The sequence below is a fragment of the Sus scrofa genome, chromosome 7 (assembly GCF_000003025.6).
Source record: "Sus scrofa isolate TJ Tabasco breed Duroc chromosome 7, Sscrofa11.1, whole genome shotgun sequence".
NCBI classification, from domain to species: domain Eukaryota; kingdom Metazoa; phylum Chordata; class Mammalia; order Artiodactyla; family Suidae; genus Sus; species Sus scrofa.
This window is the reverse complement of record NC_010449.5, coordinates 15473398-15499728: the sequence shown is the minus strand read 5'-3', so window position 1 is coordinate 15499728 and position 26331 is coordinate 15473398. Positions and strand designations below refer to the sequence as shown.

The window sequence follows — 26331 nt, the reverse complement described above, 5'->3', positions numbered from 1 at the left end:
AATGACATATTCAAAGTATTGAAAGAAAAAAAAATTACCAGCCAAGAATATTTTATTTGGCTTATCTCCAGCTATGAAGGGTAAACAAAAACTCAAAGACACACAGAAGCTGAGGGAGTTTGTCACACTAGATCTACCTTGCAAGAAATGTTGAAAGGAGTCCTTTGAGCTGAAAAGATGCTAATTAGTGACATTAAAAAATGGAAGTAGACACACACTGGTAAAGGTAAATATTCATTCAGACTCAGCAAACTAATAGGATGGAGAGTTAACGACTTAACCTACTGTTTAAAGACTAAAGGAGACGAAATTAAAAATTTTAACTACTAAATTTGTTCATGAATACCCGGTATAAAAAGCAGTCAGTAATGACATCAGTAAGATAAAAGGTGGGGCATAAAAAGGCGAAGCTCTTGTAGGCAATAAAAGTTAGGTTGCCATCTGCTTAAAATAGACTGCATGAGGAGGTCCCATCTTGGCTCAGCTGTATCTAATCTGACCAGTGTCCATGAGAATGCGGGTTTGATTCTGGTCTTGCTCAGTGGGTTAAGGATCTTGGCATTGCCATGAACTGTGGCATAGGTCGCAGACGTGGCTCAGATCCTGCATGCTGTGGCTGTGGCATAGGCTGGCAGCTGTAGCTCTGATTGGACCCCTAGCCTGGGAACTTCCATATGCTGTAGGTGCGGCCCTAAAAAGCAAAAAAACAAAACAAAACAAATATCCATGAGATGTTTTATGTAAGCCTCATGGCAACCACAAAGCAAAAACCTAGGGTATATTCATGAAAGATTAAAAAAAAAAAAAAAGGGGGGGGAGGGAAATGAAAGTAACATCACCAAGGTGAAAAAGCTAGGAGGTCCCAATGCCAGTCTCCCCCTCCACACAAAAACCAGGAACAGCACATAAGCTACTATAAGCTGAAGTGAACAGCTCGTGGCAATTTCTGGACTACAAAGAAGAACTAGCAAAAAATCCCTGTGGAGCTCAAAACCCAAGGATGGCTGCATAGCAGAGTACAGAAAACATTTTGCCTATGTCATCCCCATCCCAGTCAAGGGTAGCTTGGCACTAGGAGGACTGCCTTGCAGGAAGTTCACCACACAGGAGGGGAGCAGAACCCCAGCAAGCTTCCCCAGTATGGACATCTGCAGCCTTTGCTACAGGGGGCTCCAGCAAGCATCACTGACACTGATCCCGGCTGAATGAAGATGGAGGTATTCCAAGTTGCTCATCAACTCCCAGGGGCCGGAGCTGTTGGGAGGGGAGACATGACCTTAGGGGCCCTGGTTTGTGCTATGCCCTGTTCCCAGGGACTGGGTGCCACGCACAGCACCTCACCATATATGACATCAGAGCTGCCATTGCTTTTTGCCCACCCCGGTGAAGTCTTTTGTTGTCGATTTGGTTAACTAGAGAAGTAAGTATTTTGTTAGTCACTGTTTCATCCTATTTGGCCCATTTTTTTAAACCTATGGATGTTTTTGACAAATTCCCTCCCCCCCCGACCCAATTCTAAATGAGATATTTTTTTTATCTCAAGCTAAACTTTGGGATTCTTCAGAAAGTTCCTGGAACATTTCCGAAGATTTGTTCTCTCTCCTTATAAAGAGAGAGACGTTACACTAATTAGACTTATTTGGTATGTTAAATCATGAGGGAATCATTTTCAAATAATTAATGCTAAACTTTTCTTAGATTATATATTAATAGAAATATTCCAGAAGCTGTATCAAATTCTTAGAAATCTGTATCTTGATATGTTATCACTTATAATTCTAGTTATTATCTTGAAGTATTATGTGTCACAGAAACAACCAAATTCTCTGTCAACTCATTAGATTTTTTAACTATGGTCATTCTAGTTTTTGTCATTTACAGTTATTGTTTTAGTCTCATGATTTTACAGAAGTGTTCCTACAAAAGAGCTTTATCCTCAGGGAGTTTCATGGAGGACTGACAAGCACCCTAGAATACAGATTTCTAATAAATTTTCAGGTCATACCACTGAACAAAATTAAGAATTTATAGAACTCTGATGGAGAAATCAATGGTTTTATAAAACTAAGATCACAAGTGTTGATTACAGGAGACTAAATTAACTGAGAAATATATTTAAATTCGTTATGACTTAAATTTGAAATATTGCTAATTTTTTAAAATGTTCTTACTTTCTAGATTTAAGAAAACTTGTTCTCTTAAGCTAATTATGACTTACTAGCAGTTTGATAAAATTTAACTTTGGAAACAAAGATGAAACATTTTTCTTTCTGCCTGATCCCTCCAGAATTCAGAAGCTTTTCGTGTCAATAGTTACTTACATGAGTCCAATAAGACTCCTTTTAACAATGGGAGACACTGGTCATGTTACCAAGGCTTTGACTAAAGTGTCCTACTTTTTTTTCTTTTTTTCTCTCTCTCTCTTTTTTTTTTTTTTTGTCTTCTCTAGGGCTGCACCCATGGCATATGGATGTTCCCGGGCTAGGGGTCCAATCAGAGCTGTAGCCGCCAGCCTACGCCACAGCCACAGCAACGAGGGATCCGAGCCACGTCTGCAACCTACACCACAGCTCACAGCAATGCCGGATCCCCAACCCACTGAGCAAGGCCAGGGATTGAACTTGCAACCTCATGGTTCCTAGTTGGACTTGTTAACCACTGTGCCACGACGGGAACTCCTAAAGTGTCCTACTTGAGAAGAATATATATAGACTTGAATATGACCAGACAGCTTTAAGGAACAGAGACTGACCTTATGAAGCCAAGAAAGCCCCTTGGCTTACAGCGTTTCTAATAGCCTTACCATGTGAGTAAGAAAGGTCCCTTCTTGGCAGGTACAAAAACCTCAGGATATTTGGGGCACCTTGAGAAGAAGACAGGAACTCACCCTTATCTATAGATAATGCAGGAAAAGTCTCATAGCAAGTATCTGGCTTGACTTTTTAGCCACAAGAGGTTTTCTTCACAAATTGTAATTTCTTTGAAAAGCTTTACCAGAGCAAAGTAAAATATTTTATACGGTCAGCTGCTGTACTTATGTAAAGAAGTTTAATAAAACTAGACTTAACTGGCAAACAAATTAGTCTTACTACAGTTATCTTTGATAGACATGAGGGCAATTATAGCAAGAGAAATATGATTATTGGATTCTAGTTCTGTTAATTACCTCTGAGGTTTGTTGTCTGCCTGTAAACTGGACTCTAACCTGAATTCCTCTAGTTTCCTCAAAATTTGGCTCTAAGTTTCCGAACTACTATTTCTAATTTTTCTCCCACCAATTTGACTTGGAATCATTAAGAACCAAAACTGTTCTTTTTCTAGAACCAGTCAAACTAAAGTTGGTACAAACAGAGAAATCACCAACGCAACCCATGTACAGACCATCTTCATGCCTGATGCTGTGTGGGCTTTTCAAAAGACCAACTGAGAGGCACTGAACCTGCAAACCAGGAAAATCTATCAAAATTGCTACTGCCTGTTCCTTACTCTGTGCAACTCTTCAAGTCTGAGGAATTCTTCAAGTCTGATAACTAGAAATCTTCTCTACTGTCCACCCTCTAGAACTCAGAAACTCACTTATACCTTGCTGCAATCATTAACTATTGTTTTTCTTTTGTTTCCATAGCAATACCTTATAAATACCTGATTTCTTGAACAATATAGGTCTTACTTTGTAAGGCTAGGTACATCACAACCTCCTAAAATGGGACACACCTGTTGAACGGAATGGCCTATTTTTAGGACTAAGAGAGTCAATGAAATAATGGAGCAATCCGGCATGTCAGCTTTTAACATGTGAAACTTCCAGGGAGGTATCAGAAACTGATGGGGCTCATGGAAGAGCTATCCAAATATGCTGCGGTGGCATGTGGATTATTTTGAATTAAAGTTACCTGAGAAACAGCCAACACAAAAATAACACTCTGATCCTCCTTTGTTCCCATGAAACAGGAAACAAACTCTCTTGGGATGGTATCCTCCCTATGCCAGGAGGATGGAGGGCATTCTTATCCCCAGAGATAGGGAATATGAGAGGAAGAAAACTATATAAACAACCTTTGTTACTTCTTCATTACCATTCCAAGCAATACTCCTTTTGTCAAAACTTCAAAAATGATTCTTGGTCTAAAAAGGTATATAAAAATCTTGCTTCTGCAGTCCCATATTTATGGTGCTTCCATATGTATGAAATTAAATGTTTGATTTTCTCTTGTTCATCTGTTTTATGTTGATTTTCCAAAACAACCTAAAAGGGTAAAGAAACATTTTCTCTCCCCTACAAAGCAATATATGGAATATTCTTCAGGAATAGATCACATATTAGGCCACAAAATGAGTCTCAATAAATTTATTGAATTCATATTAAGTATTTTCCCCAATCATAATGGTATCACACTAACAACTACAAGAAGAAAAACTGGAAAAGACAAAAACATGTGGAAACCACACAAGCTAATAAGCAATCAATGGGTCAATAAATAAATAAAAGAGGAAATCAAAAAATACTTTGAGGCAAATGAAAATGGAAATACAGCTTTCCAAAGTCTAAGGGATGTAGCAAAAGCAATTCTAAGAGGGAAGTTTATAGCAATATAGGCCTACCCTGAGAATCAAGAAAAATCTCAAACATTCTTAACTTTACACACAAGCAACTAGAAAAAGAACAAAACAAAACCTAAATTTGGTAGAAGGAAATTAAAGATCAGAATGGAAATAAATGAAATAGAGTCTAAAAAAATAGCAAAGATCAATGTAATTAATTGTTTGTTCTCTGAAAAGAAAAACAAAATTGACTAAACTTATAGCCAGACTCATCAAGAAGGGACCAAAAAATAACATCAGAAATGAAAGATGAAAGTTACAACCAATACCATAGGAACACCAATGATCATAAGGGACTGCTATGCCCAATTATCTGCCAATAAATTGGAAAACCTAAAAGAAATGGATACATTTTTAGAAACGATCTTCCAGGACTGAATCAGCAAGAAATAGAAAATCAGAATAAACCAATTACTACTAATAAAACTGAGTCCATAATCAAAAAAATTCCCCAAAAAACAAAAGTCCACAACAAGACAGATCCACAGGTATGTTCTATCAAACATTTAAGGAAGAGTTATTACCTCAAGGTACTCTCAAAAAATTCTCAAACTATTCAAAAAAATTGAATAGGAAAAGACACTCTTGAACTCATTCTATAAAACCAATACTACTCTGACACCAAAACCAAAGATGTTATGAAATAGATGAAAAATCCTCAACCAAGTATTAGCAAATTGAATTTAATAATACATTAAAAAGATCACACATTATGATCCAAGGATGGTTCAACATCTGTAAATCAATGTGATATACCACATTAAGAATATGATCATCCAATAGATGCAGAAAAATCATTTGACAAAATCAACTCTCATTTATTATAAAAATTCTTAACAGAAGTGGGTTTAGAGGAAATGTATCTCAATATAATAAAGGCCATATATGACAAATCCACAGCTAACATCATACTCAAAGGTGACAAGCTGAAAGCTTTTCCTCTAAGATCGGGAATAAAATAGAGATATCCACTCTTGCTACTTTTATTAAACAGAGTATGGCAAGTCCTAGTCACAGCAATTACACAAGACATAAAAGGCAATCAGATTGGAAAGGAAGGAGTAAATCCGTCATTATTTGCAGATGATCCAGTGGTATAAATATAGGAAACCCTACAGGAAAATCAAAACACTGTTAGAATAAATGAATTCAGTAGTTACAAGCTACGAAATTAATACACAGAAATACGGTGCATTTCTATATACTAATAACTATAAGAGGAAAAATTAAGAAAATAAATTGTATTAAAAAGAAAATACCAAGGCATAAATTTACCAAGGAGGTGATAGACATGTACCCTGAAAACAGTAAGACAATGATGAAAAAATAAAGACATAAATGTTGGAAAGATATACCACGCTTAGGGATTGGAAGAATACTGTTAAAATACATTCGATCAAAGCAATATACAAATCCAATGCAATTCCTACCAAAATACTATTAGCTTTTTTTTTTTTTTTTTACCGAAATGGAAAAAATAATCTTGAAATTTTGGGGAACCACAGAAGACCCCGAATAGCCAAAGAAATCCTGATAACAAAACGGGAGATATCATGCTCCCTGACTTCAAACTATACTACAAAGGCACAGTAATCAAACCAGTACAGTTATTGGCACAAATATAGACACAGATCAGTGGAACAGAGAGCTCAGAAATAAACTTATGCACATATTATCAATTAATCCATGACAAAGCAGGCAAGAATATCTGATAGGGAAAAGACAGTTCCAGCAATAAATGGTGTTGGGTAAACTGGGAATCTACATGCAAAAGAATGAATCTGGACACTAACTTATACCATATACAAAAATAAATAAGAACTGTATTACAGGAGTTCCCGTTGTGACTCAGTGTTTAATGAATCCAACTGGGAACCGTGAGGTTGAGGGTTCGATCCCTGGCCTTGCTCAGTGGGTTAAGGATCCAGCGTTGCCGTGAGCTGTGGTGTAGGTTACAGACGTGGCTCAGATCCCGTGTTGCTGTGGCTCTGGAGTAGGCCAGTGGCTACAGCTCCGATTCAACCCCTAACCTGGGAACCTCCATATGCCACGGGAGCAGCCCAAGAAAATGGCAAAAAGACCAAAAAAAAAAAAAAAATGTATTACAGCCTTGAATGTAAGACCTAAAACCAGAAAAGTCCTATTAGATTTTTCACTCTTTCATGGTGGTTTCAGTGATATCTTTTGAATACATCTCCTCAGGCAAAATCAATGAAAGCAAAAATGTTGGACTATCACACGAAAAACCTTTTGCATACTGGCAACTTACTGAATGAGAGAAGATATTTGCAAATGTTTGTCTGATAAGGGATTAATACTCAGGAGATATAAAAAACTCATACAATATTAAAAAAATCCCAATGATCTATTTCAAAACATGGCAGAGAACTCCAATAGATATTTTCCAAAGAAAACATACAGATAGCCAATAGGCCTTTAAAAAATGCTCATCATCACTAATTATCAGGCAAATGCCAATCCAACCCACAATAAGATACAACCCCATAACTGCCAAAACAGCTATTATAAAAAAGACAAAAAATAAGAAGTTTTGGTGAGGATGAGGAGAAAAAGGAACATTCATTCATTGTTAGTGGAAATGTAAATTGGCGCAGCCATTATGGAAAAGGATACAGAGATTCCTCAAAAAATTAAAAATAGAATCACCACATGATCCAGCAGTTTCCAGGTATTTACTTGAAGAAAATGACAACACTAGTTTGAAAAGTTATATGTACTTCTATGTTCACTGCAGCATTATTTATAACAGCCATGATATGGAAACAAAGTATCTATAGACAAATGGAAAAAGAAGATGTAATGTGGTATTACTCAGCCATGAAAAAGGAGAATGAAATCTTGCTGCTTATGACAGCATGGATGGATCTAGAGGGTGTTATGCTACCTGAAGTCAGACAAAGATTTCACTTGTGTGTGGAGTCTAAAAATACCGAACAAAAAGCCAGAAATATAATCATAGATATGGAGAATAAATTGGTGGTTGCCTGAGGAGGGAGTTGGGAGACGAGGCAAAACAGGTGAAAGGGACTAAGAGGCAAAAACTTCCGGTTACTAAATAAGTGATGAGAAGTAATACACAGGGAATACAATATCATAATTTTAAATGATGACAAATGGTAAACTAGCGGCAACTTGGATAGAAATACAGACTCTCCTACTGAGTGAAGTCAGTCAGAAAGACAAAGACAAATGCCACATGGTATCACTTATATCTAGAATCTAATTTATGGCACAAATGAACCTTTCCACAGAAAAGAAACTCAGGGACTTGGAGAACAGACTTGTGGTTGGCCAAGGGGGAGGGGGAGGGAGTGGGATGGACTGAGAATCTGGGGTTAATAGATGCAAACTATTGCCTTTGGAATGCATAAGCAATGAGATTCTGCTCCACAGCACTGGAACTATGTCTAGTTGCTTATGATGGAACATGATGGGGGATGTGAGAAAATGTATATATGTGTGACTGGGCCACTTTGCTATACAGCAGAAAATTGACAGAACACTGTAAACCAACTCTAATTGAAAAAAATCACAAAAAATTAAAAAATGGCAAACCAGACTTATCATAGTGATCTCATAATATGCATAACTATTGAGTGATCATGTTGTACACCTGAAATATAATACTTATGTTAATTATACATTAATAGAAAAAAGGCAGGGATGCCCACTCTTGCTACTTTTATTCAACATAGTATTGGTAGTCCTAACCAGACCAGTTAGGTAAGAAAAAGAAAAGTCACCAGAATTGGAAAGAGAGAAATAAAGCTGTCTCTATTCTCAGATGACATATTATTATAGGAGTTCCTGTCATGGCTCAGCAGAAACAAATCTGACTGGTAACCACTGAGGACTTGGGTTTGATCCCTGGCCTTGCTCAGTGGGTTAAGGATCTAGCACTGCCATGAGCTGAATCTGGCATTGCTACAGCTTAGGCCAGCAGCTATAGCTCCAATTCAAGCCCTAGCCTGGGAACCTCCATATGCCACAGGTGCGGCCCTGAAAAAAAAAAAAATTGTTATTGTAGAAAACCCAAAAACTTGACCAAAAAAAGTTAGAATTGAAGTCAGTAAATTTGCAGAATATAGTATCACAATACATAAAAATTAGTTGCCTTTCTACAACTATCAGAAATTGAGAAAACAATCTATTTAAATTGCATTGAAAGAATATTGAGGAATTTAACCAGGGAGGTCAAAGACCTGTACACTGAAAATTATATGACATGAAGAAGTTGAAGACCTAAAAAAAGGTAAATACGTATTCTGTGCTCCTGGATTAGAAGAATTAATATTTCTAAACTGTCCATACTATCCAAAGTGATGTACAGGTTCAGTGCAATCCATATGAAAACTCCAATGGCATCTTTCACAGAAATAGAACAAACAATCCAAAAATTTATCTTGAGTCACAAAAGACTACATATAGCCAAAGAAATCTTAAGAACAACAAAGCTAGAGGAATCACACTATATTACAAGGCTATGCCCATCAAATGGCATGGTATTGGCATAAAAACATGCACATACATCAAAGGAATAGAATAGAGAACCCAGAAATAAACCCATCCATATATGGTCCACTAGTTTACAACAAATGAGCCAAGAATATAAAACGGGGAAGGGATAGTCTGTTCAGGAAATTGTGTTGGGAAAACTGGACAACAGAATGCACCTGGACCACTATTCTATATCATACACAAAAACAACTCAAAATGGAGTAAAGACTTATATTACATGGTTGAATATAAGATCTGAAACCATAAAACTCCCAGAAGAAAACATAGGGGGTAAGCTCCTTGACATTGCATTGTCTTGTACGCTATTTTGGATTTTACACCAAAAGTGTAATGCCAACAAAATAAATAAGTAGGACTATATCAAGCTAAAAAACTTCTGCACTGCAATGGAAACTATCAACAAAATGAAAAAGCAACCTGTGGAATGGGGGAAAAAATCAAATCTGAAAAGAAGTTACTATCAAAATATATACAGAATGTATATTGCTTAATAGAAAAAAAATCCATTTAAAACAAATGAGCAGAGGAGCTGAACAATTTTCCCAAGGCATACCAACAGATATAAGGTGCTCAACATCACTAATCATCAGGGAAATGCAAATCTAAACCACAATGAGATGTCACCTCGTACCTGCTGGAATGACTGCCATCCAAAAGCAACAAGCATTGGCCAAGACATAGAAAAAAGGAACACTTGTGCATTCTTATTGGGAGTGTTAACTGGTGCAGCCACCATGGAAAATATGGAGGTTCATCAAAAAAATTACAAACAGAACTAGCATATGATCTAGCAGTTCCACTTCTGGTTACTTATCTGAAGGAAAGAAAATCACTATCTTGAAAACATACCTTCACTCCCATGCTCACAGCAGCCTTGTTTGCAATAACTACAACATTGAAATAATCTAAGTGTCCATCAACAGAGGAATGAAGAAAGAAACTGTGCAGCAAATGTACAGTGAAATGATATTCTGCAACAAAAAACGTAACTCTGCCATTTGTAACAACATGGATGGACTTCGAGGGGATTACGCTAAGTGAAATAAATCAGAGAAAAAACCGAATGATCTCACTTATATATGAAGTTCAAAAACGAAGAAGGAATTCAAAAAGGAAGAAAAAATACAACAGAAAAACAAATAATGAGCCCATATATACAGATTTGTAGTTGCCCAGTAGTGAGGTGTGGGGAGGGCTGAGGAAATGGGTGAAGGGGGTCAGAGGTACAAACTTCCAGTTCCCAGTAAGTCATGGGGATCTAATACCCAGCAATAGGGACTACGGTTAACGATATTGCAGAGTGTATTTGAAAGTGGCTAAAAATATTGATTTTTTAAGTTATCACAAGAAAAAAATTTCCATGTGTAATGATGGATGTTAACTTATTGTGGATATCATTTTGCAGCATATATCATGATGTGGTACATCTAAAAGTAATGTAATCCTACATGTCAATTATAGCTCAATTAAAACATAAAGAAGGTACGCAAAGCAAAGAGCAAGGGCATTTCCAGCTCTTGACATAAAAACGTGATTGTGGAGCAGGACAGCAAAGAGGCTATTGTTTTGAGAGAGTTTTCCAGGTAATTGATATCTTCTCTTCAATGTGTCAAGGCGCCTACCAAGAGGATACTGCTCATCACCACACTGGGACTTGTAAGCACAAGAAGGATATGATGTAGGGAAAGGAGAAAGATACCTTCCCCACCCACCTCCCGCCCTGAGTGATGTGGGAAGGAAAACTTCAGAGAGATAAAAGGTGGCAATTAAAACTCTTTGTTCTGATGTCCCTGAATGGGGCCCTGAGATGGAGAGATGTGTTTCAGAAGGACAGGTGGAAGGCAAAGAAGGCCCTTGTCCTGACTCCTCATGTAGGCTTCTGGGAAGAGGGCCCCTCTCAGTAAGTCCTGACCCAGCCTGGGTACAGCTGCACCACCTGGAAGGTTAGTACAGTCAGGCCGAGGGGGGCATGGGGTTTGTCTCCTGATATTCGAGTTTCCACATGAGGTGGATACTAAATGGAGGTCCAGTAGGCCTGCTCTGGGAGTTTTTCCATGAAGAGTCAAAGGGCTCAAATGCAGGGGGCTAGAGAGGGGTCCTGGGCCTAAAGACTGAATGGAGACTTTGGCAGAGATCTGGGGTTGGAGGCCCATGAAATTCTAAGCTCAGCTCACCCAGGAAGGAGCTCTGGTTCTAGGAAAGCCGAGAAAGAGACAGAAAGCCACTGCAGTTAGCTTGGGATCTGATGAGAAAAGGAGATAGTGCCCTGGACTCAAAGACCTTTAAAGATCTGACTCTTCCCTGTGTCATAATACACAGAACTCAGATCACAACCTGGGTACCACCGGGGGGAGAGAAGGGAGCAAAGGGAGTTTATTAGGATTCTCCAGAGATCTATCCATCTTTCTACAGCTACCATCCATCCACCTGTGGGATTCACTCACGTGATTATGGAGGCTAAGAAGTCACAAAGTCTACAGTTGGCCAACTGAAGACCCAGAAGAGCCAATGGTAGAGTTCCAGTCTGAAGGCAGAAAAAGACTGATGCTCTGCTCGCAGTCAGCAGAGAGTGGGTGCATCTTCCCTTATTCAGGCTTTTTGTTCTAGACAGGCCTTCTTTAGGTTGGATGAAGCCCACGCACTTTGGGGAGGGCAATTAGCTTTGCTCAACCTACTGATGAAAACACTCATCTCATCCAGAAACACCGACACACACCCCATAACATTTGACCAAATATCTGGGCCCAGTTGACACATGAAATTCTCACAGGGAGCCCTCTAGAAAGAGAAGTTTTCCTAAAAGAAAACCTCTTTTAGGAAAGAAAAGATTGTGTATGTGATCAGACTGGACTAAGTTTAACAAAGACTGGAGAGTTAGTGATTTTTTTTTTTTTCTTTTCATGCCACTAACTACTAAATGGAAGGTTATGGAAGGGAATGGATGAGCTCCGAGAGAAAAAAACTGTATTTTCTCTGCATATTCAGCCACAGAAAAAGATACACTCTGTAGGATCATACTATGTATGTTCTATATTCTGTTTTTCCCATGTATACATACATCCTAGACAGCTTTTGGGATTAATAAGTATGGATCTCCCCATGAGTCATATTTAATATTTGCTTTGTATTTAATTGTCTAAAAATATCATGATTGAAATACTCAGACTCCTGTTGATGGACATTCAGGTTGTAATGTTTTACTTTTATAGTAAGTGATGTGATAAACATCAAGGAGAATTTAAAGGAACACAGTTCACCCACCCCTCCAAAGCTTTCAGACTCTCAATTGGTGGCAGGTTACAGGAAATAAAAAATAATTTATTCTTTTTACGTGGGAGTACGGGAATTTAAAAAAGGAGAATGGGAATTTGACAAGGACCTGGTAAATGGCTGTGGGAATGCCCAGGATGGGGCCTGTGCACAGCCAGCCACTTGTCCCTGCTGGACCGTGAGCACACTGGCAAGGTAAAGAAAAAGGAGCACAGGCAGTGATCATTCACGTGCCTTGGAGAATTCTATTTACCTGCATGCTCATGCTTTCCACCTGGCCATAGCCGATGTCTATAGGCTCTCCTGGGACTGACAGAAGGGAAGAGGGTAAAAGCCAGGCAGGAAGCACACTTTTGCATTCCTGCCGAGATAATGAACTGGAGGGGGCAGGAGAAGCCAGACCACCTGAAACAAGGCCAGTGCCCTATCTGCACTGTCCAGAGTGTGGGCTGCCCTGGGCGAGCTGTTTATCCAGGGCTGCACGCTCCCGATTGCAGGCTACTGCATGGCTTCAATTAGACGTTTTGACTGATGGCCAGTTTAATGAGCCTATTTACAGAGGGTCATTCAACATGGCAATTACACCTATAAATCTATTTGCAGCAGGACTCGAATAACCTTCTGCACACAGCCCTGGATAAAACTGCTGTCTGATTAATTAACATTAATTTCCCTGCCGTATGGAAGCAGCTGCAGTTGGTGTAAATGCTTCCAGCTCCTCTCCGCAGGCCCTGGGTGAATGGCAGGGGTTCTCTGGGTGGGGAGAGCGGTTCAGGGGTGGGGAGGGAGGGAGAGCCCCGTGGACCTGGTTGCTATTCCAAAGAAGCTCTTCATGTTTCTTCTGTCCCTCTGTTCTTTCTCTGGTCCTGTATGATTGATGTTTCAGGGCAGTGTCATATATAGGGGGCAAAATTCAATTAATTGGATATGAAATATTTATAACCTTGCTGTATGTGTCTGTCAGAGAAGAGCCCTTTAATAGATCTTCTCATTAGTATGAGCTGGTGACTCATTTCTCTGCTTTCACAGTCATTTGGAATTAAAATCCAATTAATCTAATATCCCTGTGAATGTTATTAAATTATTGGAAAAACTGCATTGAAGAGATAGGGTGAGGGGAAGAAGCCAGACTCCTGGGTACCCACTTCCTCTCTGCACAGCACACAATAGGGGTGGGGACCAGCTCCCCCTCCTTGGGGCTCTTGCAGCTTTGGGGTTGTGCCTATGCTTGGCAAATAAAACATGGGATTGTGAATCAGGGGCTCTCAGCTGCCAATGCTGACACTGCCAAAGCTCTTAACACACAACCACAACCACCACAACCTTAATACCCAGAGAACCAGGTGTTGAGACAGCCAACACATCCACAAGACTGTAATTCAGTGAAAAGGTAAGATCTGCACTGTTTAAAGCAGCTCTTAATGAGTCTCCTTCAGGCAGGAGCAGTGTTAAGAAGTGTCTAGAATGCTGTGGTTTTATGAATTCTTGATCTGGGTGCCCCATTAGCAGTAATGGTCTATGATTTCATAGGAAACATGAGACCGAAAAGACAAAGGCTCATCTTTGCCTTTGCAAAGACAGGGACCCTTCACTATCATTACTGAATTTTCACACGGGCATTCACTCGTCCAGCAGTTCATTGAGGCACCTGAAAAAGTTTGCCTTTGTGGGGAAGAGGGGAGGAGAAAGATGTTGCAAGAATGGTGAGCAACGACATGAAGCTTTGCCAATTGACTGAAATTACAGAAATTTGATGTCGTATTTGGAGATCTCCAACTCCAGACTTTAGTTGTAACTAAATGGCATAACGAAGTAACTGTGACACACTCATTCTAGAAACCAGTGACCAAATACTCTCCAATTCCTCCCTTCTTGCCAAATCCAGCACTGCAGTTAGACAAACCCTGACTGGGCTCCCACTGCATGTCAGGCGTTACAGTGCTGGGTCTTAGTTACACATACATTTATAATTTGAATTTCCCAAACAGCCCATGATATGCCATTCTTATATCCTCTTTGGTGAGGTGTCTGTTTCTATTGTGTGCATGTGTATTAATGTTGTTTTTGAACATGAATGTATTATTTGAAACTTCAATTTAAGAAATGGATGCCTTCTATTCTCAATAGCCAAGACATGGAAGCAACTTAAATGTCCATTGACAGAGGAATGGATAAAGAAGATGTGGTGCATATATACAATGGAATATTACTCGGCCATAAAAAGGAATGAAATTATGGCATTTACAGCAACATGGATGGACCTAGAGATTGTTGTACTGAGTGAAGTCAGAGAAAACAAGCATCACTTATACGTGGAATCTAATAAAAACAATACAAAAGAACTTATTTATAAAACAGAAACAAACTCAGATTTCAAGACCAATCTTATAGTGAAACAACTGGGGGGAGGGAAGAAATGGGAGGGTAGGAATAACATATATTCACTACCATATAAAATAATGATTAACAAGAACCTACTGTATAGCACAGGAAAATCTACTCAGTAGTTTGTAATAACCTATCTGGGGAAAAAGAATGGATCTATTTATATGTATGACTTATTCATTTTGCTGTAGACCTGAAACTAATACAACATTTTTAAGTCATCAATTCTTCAAGAAAATTTTTAAAAAAAGAAAAATGGAAAGAAATGCCACCTTGCCCCTCAGGTCTCAAGCCTTATTTCCCATTTCAGGAGGGGATTCTGGTCATGTGAATCTCTTCGCAATAACCTTGCTTTCCCCACTTTGAAAAGGAGAGTAAGAATCCTTACTCCATTGGCCCAGCCATGCCCTTCAGGGGAAAGCTAAGGGACAGGGTGATCCCGTGACCTTCCCATGGTCTCACAGTGGTTGGGTGAGGAACTGACACCAGGCCTGAAACCTCAGGTTCTCAGGCTTCAGGGCAAAAGGCTCTGTATCTCTTTTCTCATTCCTGGTTGTGGGCCAAAACCCTTCGCAGCCAAGTAGAACCTCTGTCCAGGTATACTTAGCCACTTTGCATTTGCGTTTCTGGGTGTTCAATTCCCAGTTGGCAAAGGTTTATGTCAACAAATGAACCTAACCTTTTACACTGTCACTAGCAGGTTGCAATTATTTCTGGGCCATCCTGAGGACCCTCTTTGGATCCATTCTTCTTCATTTTTACTGGTGGGAGCCTGGAGACCTGTTTAAGTCCCCTTGGCAGGAAAACCTGTCACCCTCGCTTAAGTAGGAGAGAATGAACTCGTAACCTTCCAGTGGCCCAACATCATCTTTTTTTTTTTTTTTTTGACCATTTTTATTTTTATTTTTTTATTTTTTTTTTATTTTCCCACTGTACAGCAAGCGGGTCAGGTTATCCTTAGATGTATACATTGCAGTTAGTTTTTTCCCCCCACCCTTTCTTCTGTTGCGACATGAGTATCTAGACATAGTTCTCAATGCTATTCAGCAGGATCTCCTTGTAAATCTATTCTAGGTTGTGTCTGATAAGCCCAAGCTCCCGATCCCTCCCACTCCCTCCCCCTCCCATCAGGCAGCCACAAGTCTCTTCTCCAAGTCCATGATTTTCTTTTCTGAGGAGATGTTCATTTGTGGTGGATATTAGATTCCAGTTATAAGTGATATCCTATGGTATTTGTCTTTGTCTTTCTGGCTCATTTCACTCAGTATGAGATTCTCTAGTTCCATCCATGTTGCTGCAAATGGCATGATGTCATTCTTTTTTATGGCTGAGTAGTATTCCATTGTGTATATATACCACATCTTCTGAATCCAATCATCTGTCGATGGACATTTAGGTTGTTTCCACGTCCTGGCTATTGTGAATAGTGCTGCAATGAACATGCGGGTGCATGTGTCTCTTTTAAGTAGAGCTTTGTCCGGATAGATGCCCAAGAGTGGGATTGCAGGGTCATATGGAAGTTCTATGTATAGATTTCTAAGGTCTCTCCAAACTGTTCTCCATAGTGGCTGTACCAGTTGACATTCCCACCAGCAGTGCAGGAGGGTTCCCTTTTCTCCACAGCCCCTCCAGCACTTGTTATCTGTGGATTTATTAATGATGGCCATTCTGACTGGTGTGAGGTGGTATCTCATGGTAGTTTTGATTTGCATTTCTCTTATAATCAGTGATGTTGAGCATTTTTTCATGTGTTTGCTGGCCATCTGTATATCTTCTTTGGAGAAATGTCTATTCAGGTCTTTTGCCCATTTTTCCATTGATTGATTGGCCAACATCATCTTAATTCAAGTCAGCCAACATGTTAAACTCTTACTCTATGCCTGGCCTGCACCAGGTACACCAACGCAGACTCTGGTCTCAAGAACTCAACTGCACTTGAATGTCATTCATTATAAGGAGCATCAGTGAGATAACCCGGTTGGTGTAGAAAAGCCTGCATCCACATTTTACAGATGAGAAAACTGAGGCCCAGAGAGGTTACATAATAATAAATGGGAGATCTGGGACTTAAATTCAGATCTGACTCTAAAGCCCATGTTCTTTCTGGTACACCAGTGATTTATTTTATCAAAATTTTTTATGTTTATTCATAAACACAGTTTTATTTGCCATATTCAGGAGAAATTTAAGTATGAAATTTTAAGCTACTAAAACAGAGGTTATCTAAAGTACAGAAGTATCCAAACCCTCCTCAGAATAAATGTTAGTGAATTAAGTCTTAATATCTTTAAATGAAAAAAACTGCAAGCTTATCACATCAAGGCTGTAAATCAAACCAAAGCAAAATCTCTAAGCAGCTTCCCACAGTGTACATCTCAGTCACCAAGAGATGGTGACACCTTTCTAGCAGGTCCCACTAGGTAGCAAAGGTCAGCCTTCTGCAAAATCTGCTTTACAGAAACGTTTTTTTCCTTTTCTTTTCCCAGTTGCATCTGCAGCATATGGAAGTTCCTAGGCTAGGGGTCAAATCAAGCTGGGGTCGAATTGGAGCTGTGGCTCCAAACCTACACCACAGCCATGACAACATGGGATTCGATCCGCATCTGCTACTTATGCAGCAAGGCTGGATCCTTAACCCACTGATCAAGGCTAGGGGTCAGACCCCCAACTTCACTAGCCAAGTTCTTAGCCCACTGAGCCACAATGGGAACTCCTATAGGAAGGATTTGGTAAAATGTTTACAACGAAAAAATTAATAACCTATAGTGCACCTTACAACAAGGAGGCAGTAAGTCCTCGATGCCCTGAGAACTTGGTTAAACAGGCCATCAGCAAAGGTTAGGGCACAAGGCAACAAGTCCCAGCCAGTATTTGCCATCAGTGTCCGAAGGTTCTGCCCACCACATCAGCAGCCCTCCTATCAGAAGCAGCCAGCAGCCAACACAAGCAAAGACTCTGCTCATTCCAGCCACATCCTTCAGTCACGGACATTTTTCACTTCCACTTGAGCTGAATCTATTTTGAAGCATGCTAATGGCAGGTTTTTTTTTTTTTAAAGGAATTTTAGTAACTCCAACATCACATCACATTTACAGAGTCTGAAGGTTTTATGGTTTATCTCAAACCTCCCTCCCAATAAAGGAACTGTGTAGGTATACAGAGAAAATAAAGGAGCAGGCCAGAGGCACTGTGATGGACCCTAGCTTGCTGAATGCTCAGGGTCACCCAGATTTGAAAGTCAAGAAATCTGGTGAGAAACCTCTCCTCCTGCTACCATCATGATCACCACCAAACGATGACAAAGCCTTTGACAGATGTCCGCCTCCACCATTCGCCTGCTCAGGGGATCAAGCCAAATGTCTCCCTCCTCTTTAAATTGTTTAACAGAATCATTCCAAGACACATGAGTAGCTTTTAGGTATTTCTAAAACATGCGAACATTTGCAACTCTAACCATATGTGGGGGGGGGGAGGAACTGAAAATACTTTTGATCTGTCAATTTTGAGTAACATGATAAACGTTGAATATGTGTGAGCCAAAGTGTATGTCTCAGAGAAACATTAAAAACAATTGTCTATCTAGGAGAAAAAATTTATTTCACGCTAGTGATTAAATCCATAACCAATACAATACAAATCATCATCGCTAAGGATTCCCTTTCTCTTAGTGGTTCATCTTTTGTACTGATAGTAGTAGGTGCTTAAGTAGCTACTGAAGTTTAAAGCGGTTTAATTATGTTTTATCATATTTGTGCTACTTTATGGAGGGCATTGGACCCAAAGGAGCTCTTCCATGTAGCAAAAGACCTAAAAGGAATCCTCCATGAAGAAGGAGAACAGGCGTTCCCGTAGTGGCTCAGCAGTAATGAACTTCATGTATCTGTGAGGATGAGGGTTCGATCCCTGGCCTTGCTCAGTGGATTAAAGGTATGGTGTTGCCCTGAGCTGTGGGGTAGGTCACAGACAGGGCTTAGATCCCACGATGTTGTGGCTTTGCCGGCAGGTGCAGTTCAGGCCCCTAGACTGGGAACTTCCATATGCCACAGGTTCAGCTCTTAAAAAGTCAAAAAAAAAAAAAAAAAAAAAAGACAATTTGGTGTTACATACTTCAGACCTCAAGGACCAAGGGCTTTCCCAGTACCTGGAGAAGGGATGGTCCATGAGTAATAATACCACTTACAAAAATAAATGTCGTCTTTACATCACAAAAATGGGGTTCTATTTAGTGGAAAAAGATTAGGCCGGTGTTTCTGATCTGAACACACAGTGAATTGGGCATCTGGTCTTTAGGGCAAATGCTTATTGAAGTCAGGACCAATTCAATGTTAATTTGAGAAATGTTGCTTTGTTTCAAGCACAGTAACTAGGAAAAAAAAAAAAAAAAGAATGAAGTCTCCTCCAGGCGTGTAGTTCCATGATTTCTTCAATACTTGTATAACTAATGCCCTCTTCACCATTTCTCCTTTGATTCATTGACAATCACACTCAAAACTCCAAAGCCCTTCGGTGTCCACTGGTGAGTGGGCTTTTTAAGAAATCGATCAGAGTGGGGCTTCACTCTTCCACATCTTTGCTTGGGTGGTGCCTGAGCTGGCAGTGTCCCTCTGTATGGTGGCAGCCTCTTTCCCTCTGAGAACAGCTGCTTCCACTCTCGGTGGATTGGGAAATTGATGATCTGTTACCCTGATGCCCTCAGACCAATGCATCTTCCATCAGAGGCATTGCTGGGTGGTTTCTCAAACATCTGTGACTAATACACTTTTAAGAAGCTCCTGCTTCCTCTCCCTCCAGAAAATGACAGGACCTTAAACACCACATTCTAATTTCAATATAAGTGCTTAGGAGAAAAGGTGTTCCTATTGTAGGGAAAAAACAATGTAACTTTAATTTACTGATAAGTGTTGTGCCCAATGTGGTATTGAAGGCAAGAATGCCATCCGAGAGGCTGGGGTGCTGGACCATCTCCAGACCCGCCCTTGAGGTGTGTTCCTACGTCTGACACAAGAAAGTGTTTCTATACCTGCCAGGGCTTTGGGTTCTTCTTACTGAGGCCAGCAGGCGAGGGCTGCCCTTCTCCCAGCCTTGGGAATGCTTTGGCAAGTACATTTTCCTCTTTTGCCCACTTGTCCCCTTCTCGCCTTCTTCTTTGGAAGACATGGAGCCTTTCTGGGTGTCTGGCCTGCCTCTCAGCTCCCCAGAGCTGCCTTGGAAATGATCTGGCCAGCCTCTGTGCTCTCTGCTCTTGTGGTTCACACCCTACCCCCCCCCCCCCCCCCGCTGAGAAGGTGGCTTCCTTTCTGCTCCCCATCATGGTCAGCCTTCCTCCTGCAGCGGAGGGGCTTCCAGGGAGGAGGAGGCAGGGCTTTTTTTTTTTTTTTTTTTGCTTTTAGGGTCACACCTGTGGCATATGGCTAGGGGTCAAAACGGAGCTACAGCTGCCGGCCTACACCACAGCAACGTGGGATCCGAGCCATATCTTTGACTTACACCGCAGCTCACGGCAACACCAGATCCTTAACCCACAGAGTGAGGCCAGGGATCAAACCCCAATCCTCATGGATACTAGACCAATACGTTTTCACTGAGCCACAATGGGAACTCCAGTAGGGCCTTCTGTGTAGCTTAACTACACTCCCAAGAGTTAGCCTGTAATTTAAAAAGGCCTCTGATGATCTGCTTTTTATACTATTTATAAGCCTTAATTGACATTATCATGGAGCTTTAGACTTTAAAAATTACTTTTGTGGTTCATTTGATATAAAGAAGCTAAGACAGAGAAAGATAAATAGTATATGATATCACAGGTAGATTAAAAAAATTCATACAAGTTAACTTCTTTACAAAACAGACCCACAGTCATAGAAAACAAACTCATGGTTACCAAAGAGGAAAGGGTCAGGGGAAGAGAGAAAAAGTAGAATTTGGGGATTGACAAACTAGTATATATAAAATAGATGAACACCAAGGCCCTACTATATAACCCAGGGAACTGTATCTGCTATCTTGCGAAACTCTAAAAGAATCTAAAGTATATATATTTATACATATATAGAACTAAACCACTTTGCTGTGCTCCAGAAGCTAACCATTAACATTGTAAATCAACTATACTTGAATAAAACATGTTAAAAACCCCTCTTCGTTTTAAATACAACATACCAGTCTTGGTGTATAAAAAATAGGATTGTATTAAACCTGTTTTCGTAACTTGTCCTCACATTGTAATTTATATGTTTTTTCCATGTTATCAAATGTATTAGCCACCTGTTGCCATGTAATAACCCCAAACTTAACTGCTTCAAACAAGCATGTGCCACCTCATGCAGTTTTTGAGGGTCAGAAACACACCCTTGCTGGGGGCTCTGGCTCAGTTTTCCATGAGGTTGCAGTCTAGATGCCAGCCAGGGCTCCAGTCACCTGAAGAGGGACCCACTCACAAGGCTTCAGATTCTTGCCAGGTGGGTATTTTCACAGGGATGCTTAGAGGCATGGTAGCTGGCTTCCTCCAGGGGCAGTCATCTGAGAAAGCAAAGCTGCAATGTTTTATCATCTAAATCTCAAAAGAGACCTACCATGATTTCTGGTATATTCTATTCAACACACTGACCCATCCTGGTGCAGTGTGATGGGACTTAATACCAAAGTATGAGTCCCTGGAGGCAGAAAGCATCAGGGCCATCGCGAGGTCTGGTACCACTGTGTGCATCTGTAGTAACTTTGGTTCTTAAGGATCTTCCCGAAGCCCAGGTCTCCTCAGCACACAGGGCTGCACCAGCTCCTGCCATCTCAGCCTCTCTCCATCCTCCCTCTTCACCATCCATCCAACCTTCATTCATGAGTTTGCAGAATGGCTTATCCTCTTACCCTCAGGTCTCTGTGAATCCTGTACCCATGCCTCCCTCTTTCCCTGTGTAGTTTCCAAAGAGGTATCAGCTCCTCTTGAAATCCTCTCCTGAAGCCCTGGTCTGTATTAGGCACCCCTCTGGAGTGTTCCCCCAGCACTCCTTTCCTTCTCTGCTGCAGACTTTCACATACAATCTAATTATATGTTGAGATTCCTTTTTCTGCTTCTTGATGGGCAGCTTCCTCAGCATGGGGCATGATGTCTTTTTACGGACTTCAGATAGTGCCAGTTTATAGTGTGAGGTCCTCAACTGTTGTTGAATGACTAAATGAGCACACTCTGAGCGTGCCTCAGGGCACTGTGGCCCATGAGTTTGACTAAGACTTTTTTCCCCACCATCGCCACCACCTCTATCAGGATAGTTTTGTTGGTGCTGCTCCCCTTAGCCGGCTTCAACGAACTGTCTGTAGCTCAGCTGTGAGCTCTTCCAGATCCAGAGCTGCCAGCCAGCACTGCAATCACGTTTTGTTTTCATTATGCAGGCTTCCTGGGAAGCTTCAAATTAATTTTAATCCTCTCCTCACTTTCGAGGCCTCTAAGAAGGGCTGTGTTTCCACCTCCCTTAGTAAACCAGGAACTGCCCCATCCCCCAGGACTGCACCCAGCCTGGTGAAGGCCTCCCCAGGCCTGGCTGGGGGCTCCAGCCAGGCTCTGCACTGCTGCTGCTTTTCACCTGGGCCCTGGGAGAGGCAGGCTAGCTCACGGCAGGCAGCCCAGAGCCCACCTGGATCTGACGGAGCCTGAGTTTTTCAAAGTCACCCCACAACAAGCACCAGTATTTATTGTTTGCTTTCGCCCCCTGCTAAAAGTAAACAAGATGAAATTTTTTTTCTGAGCTTTAAACTAAAAAACCAAAAAAACAAAAAAACAAACAACTAAATAAACCACACACACACAGGCAGCCTGGCCTATTTTGTCTGAAGCTGACTCCATGGTATTAAGAAATATGTATACTATTTTTTTTTCCTCCTTTCTTGATACAGATTCCTTGCCTTGAATTGCTTCGAAGTTATTCACATACCCACGCAGGAAAATATGGAGAAATGGAAGCTACTCAATCTGTACCATTTATTTAGCACCTACTGTGTTCCTGGTATGGTGTAAGTTTTCTTAGTCCTGGTTCCACGGAAACCTCATCACAACCCTCTGTGGCAGGTCCTATTATTCCCATTTGGCAGAGGTTCAGTGAGTTTAGTTTGCTCAAGGTCATGGAGCTGGCATGTGGTGGCACTGATAACTGGTGTCTTCCGATTCTAAAGCTCACTCTCTTGTCACCACCCCAGGACCTCCCTTTCTCAGCTTCTATCCATCTGCAGGAGCGCCACGGTTGCCTGAAGACTTGTTTTGCCACCAAGGCTGGTAGAGTTTTGTCATTTGACAAGTTCTGGCAAATGAACTCAACGGGATGCTGTGCCCATTCGCTGCCAAGCTTTTAAAGGGAAGTGTGAGCAAAGCAGGTTGGCCATGTCTGGCTCTGGCAAGGGCGCTGCTGTGAGGGGGGCAAGTCAGGGCACCAGCCGTAGACAAGGGTTGAGGAGCCATTCCACTGCTCCAGCCATTGGGACCCTCCGGTGCCCCCACCCCCAACAGTATTTCTAGCATCTAGAGATTAGTAGGTGGCAGTCAGGGACAGTTCTCACTCTGGCTGATGCTGCTAGCTCTGACAGCTACGGGGTGCCTCAGTTTCCCCCATCAGCAGCCGTGTTGAAGGTTCGGGGGAGAGTCGGTGATCTTTCCAGATAGCCACTGCCAGATTCCCACTGTCAGAGGCTCACATAAGAGGCCTAGATTAATCTCAGGCCTGGGCCTCCCAGGTGGCAGCTGAGCCATCAAGCTGGCTGTGAAACGCCTTATTTTATTTTCTGCCTAACATCAGGCTGCAAATGAAAATACCTTTTCAACCCTAGTATTATTACCCCTATGGATGGCACCTTTAATGTGTGCTATTCATTGTTATAATGGCCGCACCTGTGTAGCACGCACACGTTAGAGCTGCAGCAGCTGCGGACTGTAATTGCTAAACATTATTTTCTGTTTCTCCCCTGAAAGCTCCTGTGTGCGCCTGCGTGTGTATCTAGGTCCCCAGAGTCTGTAACGACTCTGGTCCAAAGATTCCACCCCCTCCTTTTTAAAAGCATAAAGCAAAGCGTCAATATATTGCTAAACGCACGTTTCAGAAAAAGTCAGATACAACCCCCTCCCCCACGCACACGCTCGATAATGAGACTTCAGAGAGTAACCAGGGCGCTTGTGGTTTGTGGTGAGGCCCACATGCCCGCTGCTGCCGGGAGCAGTGGTCTTTACGGGCCTTGGCAAACGGGCCCTGCCGTGATTAATGCATTTGTTCCTCGCTACTCAGCCCCCAGGTGCCTGCAGGACAGTGAATCAATTTCGCACTTGCAGGCCCAGATTCTCACCCGCATCAAAGACATTTCTGTACCAAGGCCTTCCCCATTCAAAACGAGATTTCTAAGACGAACACCCCGCCCCCGCCCCATTTCCCACGTTCGTTCTTTCTCTTTGTGCTTTTCCGGGCAGTCACTCGAGGCCCCGTGCGAGGCTGCAGCCACTGAAACACTGCTGGTTCGCCTTGGAGGTGCCTTTCAAGTCAGCAGGCCAGCTCGTAATTTGAGATTTACACCGAGACAGGCAGTGACTGCATCCCTCGGTCTGTGCCCATCCTACCACCCCAGGGGACTTATCGGGACCCACAACCTGATCTGTGGCCTCGCAGGGGATATTTGCTGTGATTAGCTCAGCCACGGTCTGGGGACAACAAAAAGAGCCGCCGTCTGACTGTCGGTCAGACTTCTGCCTTTCTCCTTCCTTGCACTCACCTCCCTCACAAAGACGACCTCGCCACTGCCTCCAGCCCAGCGTGAGCGCACACGAAACAAGGGACTTCGTAGCACACGACTGTCGCTTTGGGTCGGGGTGACAGTGCTCCCAGCCATCTGGAAGAGAGGAGCAGAGGCCCGTCCACCCGCTGCACCCAAGACACGCTCAAGGCGCGAGAACAGGCCTCTTTCACGCCCTGGTGTATGTAGGGGCCGGGTTTATGCAGCTGAGCGGCATTGTCAATCAACACCAATCACATCCTCCTTATAGACTTTCTCGGAGCAACAGCATCCCTTTCCCCAACTCCTCTGCCAGGTGCCCTGTGAGATATTAGGATTATTGCGGACACCTGCAGTTATTGGGTGGCAACGAGCAAGAATGTGGGTCTTTCTGTTGTAGTCGCTCAGCTGAGAAAGAACCCTTCTAGATCTGCAGGCTTCTTCCTCTTAGCGGCTTCAACAGCAGGAAGATGACTTTCAGCCTTTTGGGGGTGGTGGCCTGTCCTGGATCAGTGAGCTGGTTCCTTCTTTGATTTTTTCTTTAGAGGGGCAAACACATAGGTGTTCAAATAAACAGCACGTCCATTCAGTTGCCTTATTTATTGACAACACGTTTGCTAGTGAGCACTGCCTAGTGGGGGAGTACTATAAAGACAAAAGGACACAAACATCCTTTAACTCATCAGGATATCAGTAGTGACGTTTCTTTTTTTATGTTTCAAATACATGACTTAGGAATACTAAACTCCATTGAAAAAATCAAATTCAAGATGATTTAGCCAGGCAAACTAGAACCCATTTTTGAAAGAGAACTGGGTATTAAGAGAAAAACTAAATAGAAAACCTAGATAATATAATAAAAATACACTAAATAATAAAAACTAAAAAACTGAGATTTACTCGCCTGTCTTCAAACCGTTAAGAGTTAAGGAGTCTGGGAATGAGATTGAAAAAATCTGGTAAACTTGGCGTGATTGATCGTTCCTTCTTTAGAGAATCTGCTTCATTGGTGAAATGGGCTTTCTGTTCCATTATGCATACAATTAGTGCTTTTATAGTGACTTGTTAAGTATATCAATGCCGTGCAGGCGTAATGACAGAAAAGAAAGGAAGTCGAAGCAAAATGTTCCGACTAACCCAGGTAGCTGAGTTTATATGCAGGCTGGATGGCAAGGTTGCAGTGACTGTCTGTTGTGTTTTTTTCCAGAAGGTGGCAACATTTCCTTAAGAATGTATAAGAAAACCGTCGCTACAGAAAATGACAGTTTATCGTTTATCTCTGGACACTGCGTTTTGTTCTCTTTTCAAAGGCACAGCACAAAACACATGGTCCTTCACACCCTTCCTGCCTGTTTATTCTCATCAGATTAAAGAATATCCTTCCTTCCTTTCTCTCTTTTCTTTCTTCCTTTCTCTCTCTCTTTCCTTTTCCTTTCTCTCTCCCTGCCACCCCCACCCCCGCAATGTACATTGTCAAGATTTTCAGGCTGAAATGAGTTTATGCTGAAATGAATTTCAGCTGACAATTTTAGGTAGTTAATCCTCCTATTTCACCTCATGTCCCAGAGAAGGGTTTTTTTTTTTTTTTTTCCTTTTCTTTTTTCTTTTTTTTGGGAGAGGGGCGTGTCTGTGTGAAGATCCGCCTTCATTTACAGCCATTGAGTCAGATACCCACTCACACCACGAGCAGCCCTTAACTTGCTGAAAACCCCAGGAAACTGTAAGCTAATTCTTTGCCATGATGACTCTTTGCTCTGTTTGGCTGCTTGCTTGTGTCTTCATACTTGCTCATGC

At 41.6% G+C, this 26331-nt stretch overlaps 1 protein-coding gene across 8 annotated transcripts in view; it reads right to left on the bottom strand.

The window, feature by feature from the left end:
* Window positions 1–25386, bottom strand: part of LOC106504335 — a 68434-nt gene extending 43048 nt beyond the window's left edge. For 4 of the 8 annotated variants that reach the window (XR_001297727.2, XR_002346339.1, XR_002346340.1 and 1 more), the window contains exon 1: window positions 24538–25375. Coding sequence is in view for 5 of the 8 variants with exons in the window: in XM_021100241.1 (XP_020955900.1) it covers window positions 24538–24654 (117 nt within the window). In the remaining 3 variants the exon portion in view is untranslated. Of the gene's footprint in view, window positions 1–24537 lie in introns of all 8 variants that reach the window. The other 4 variants (XM_021100240.1, XM_021100243.1, XM_021100239.1 and 1 more) reach the window with 2 other exon arrangements.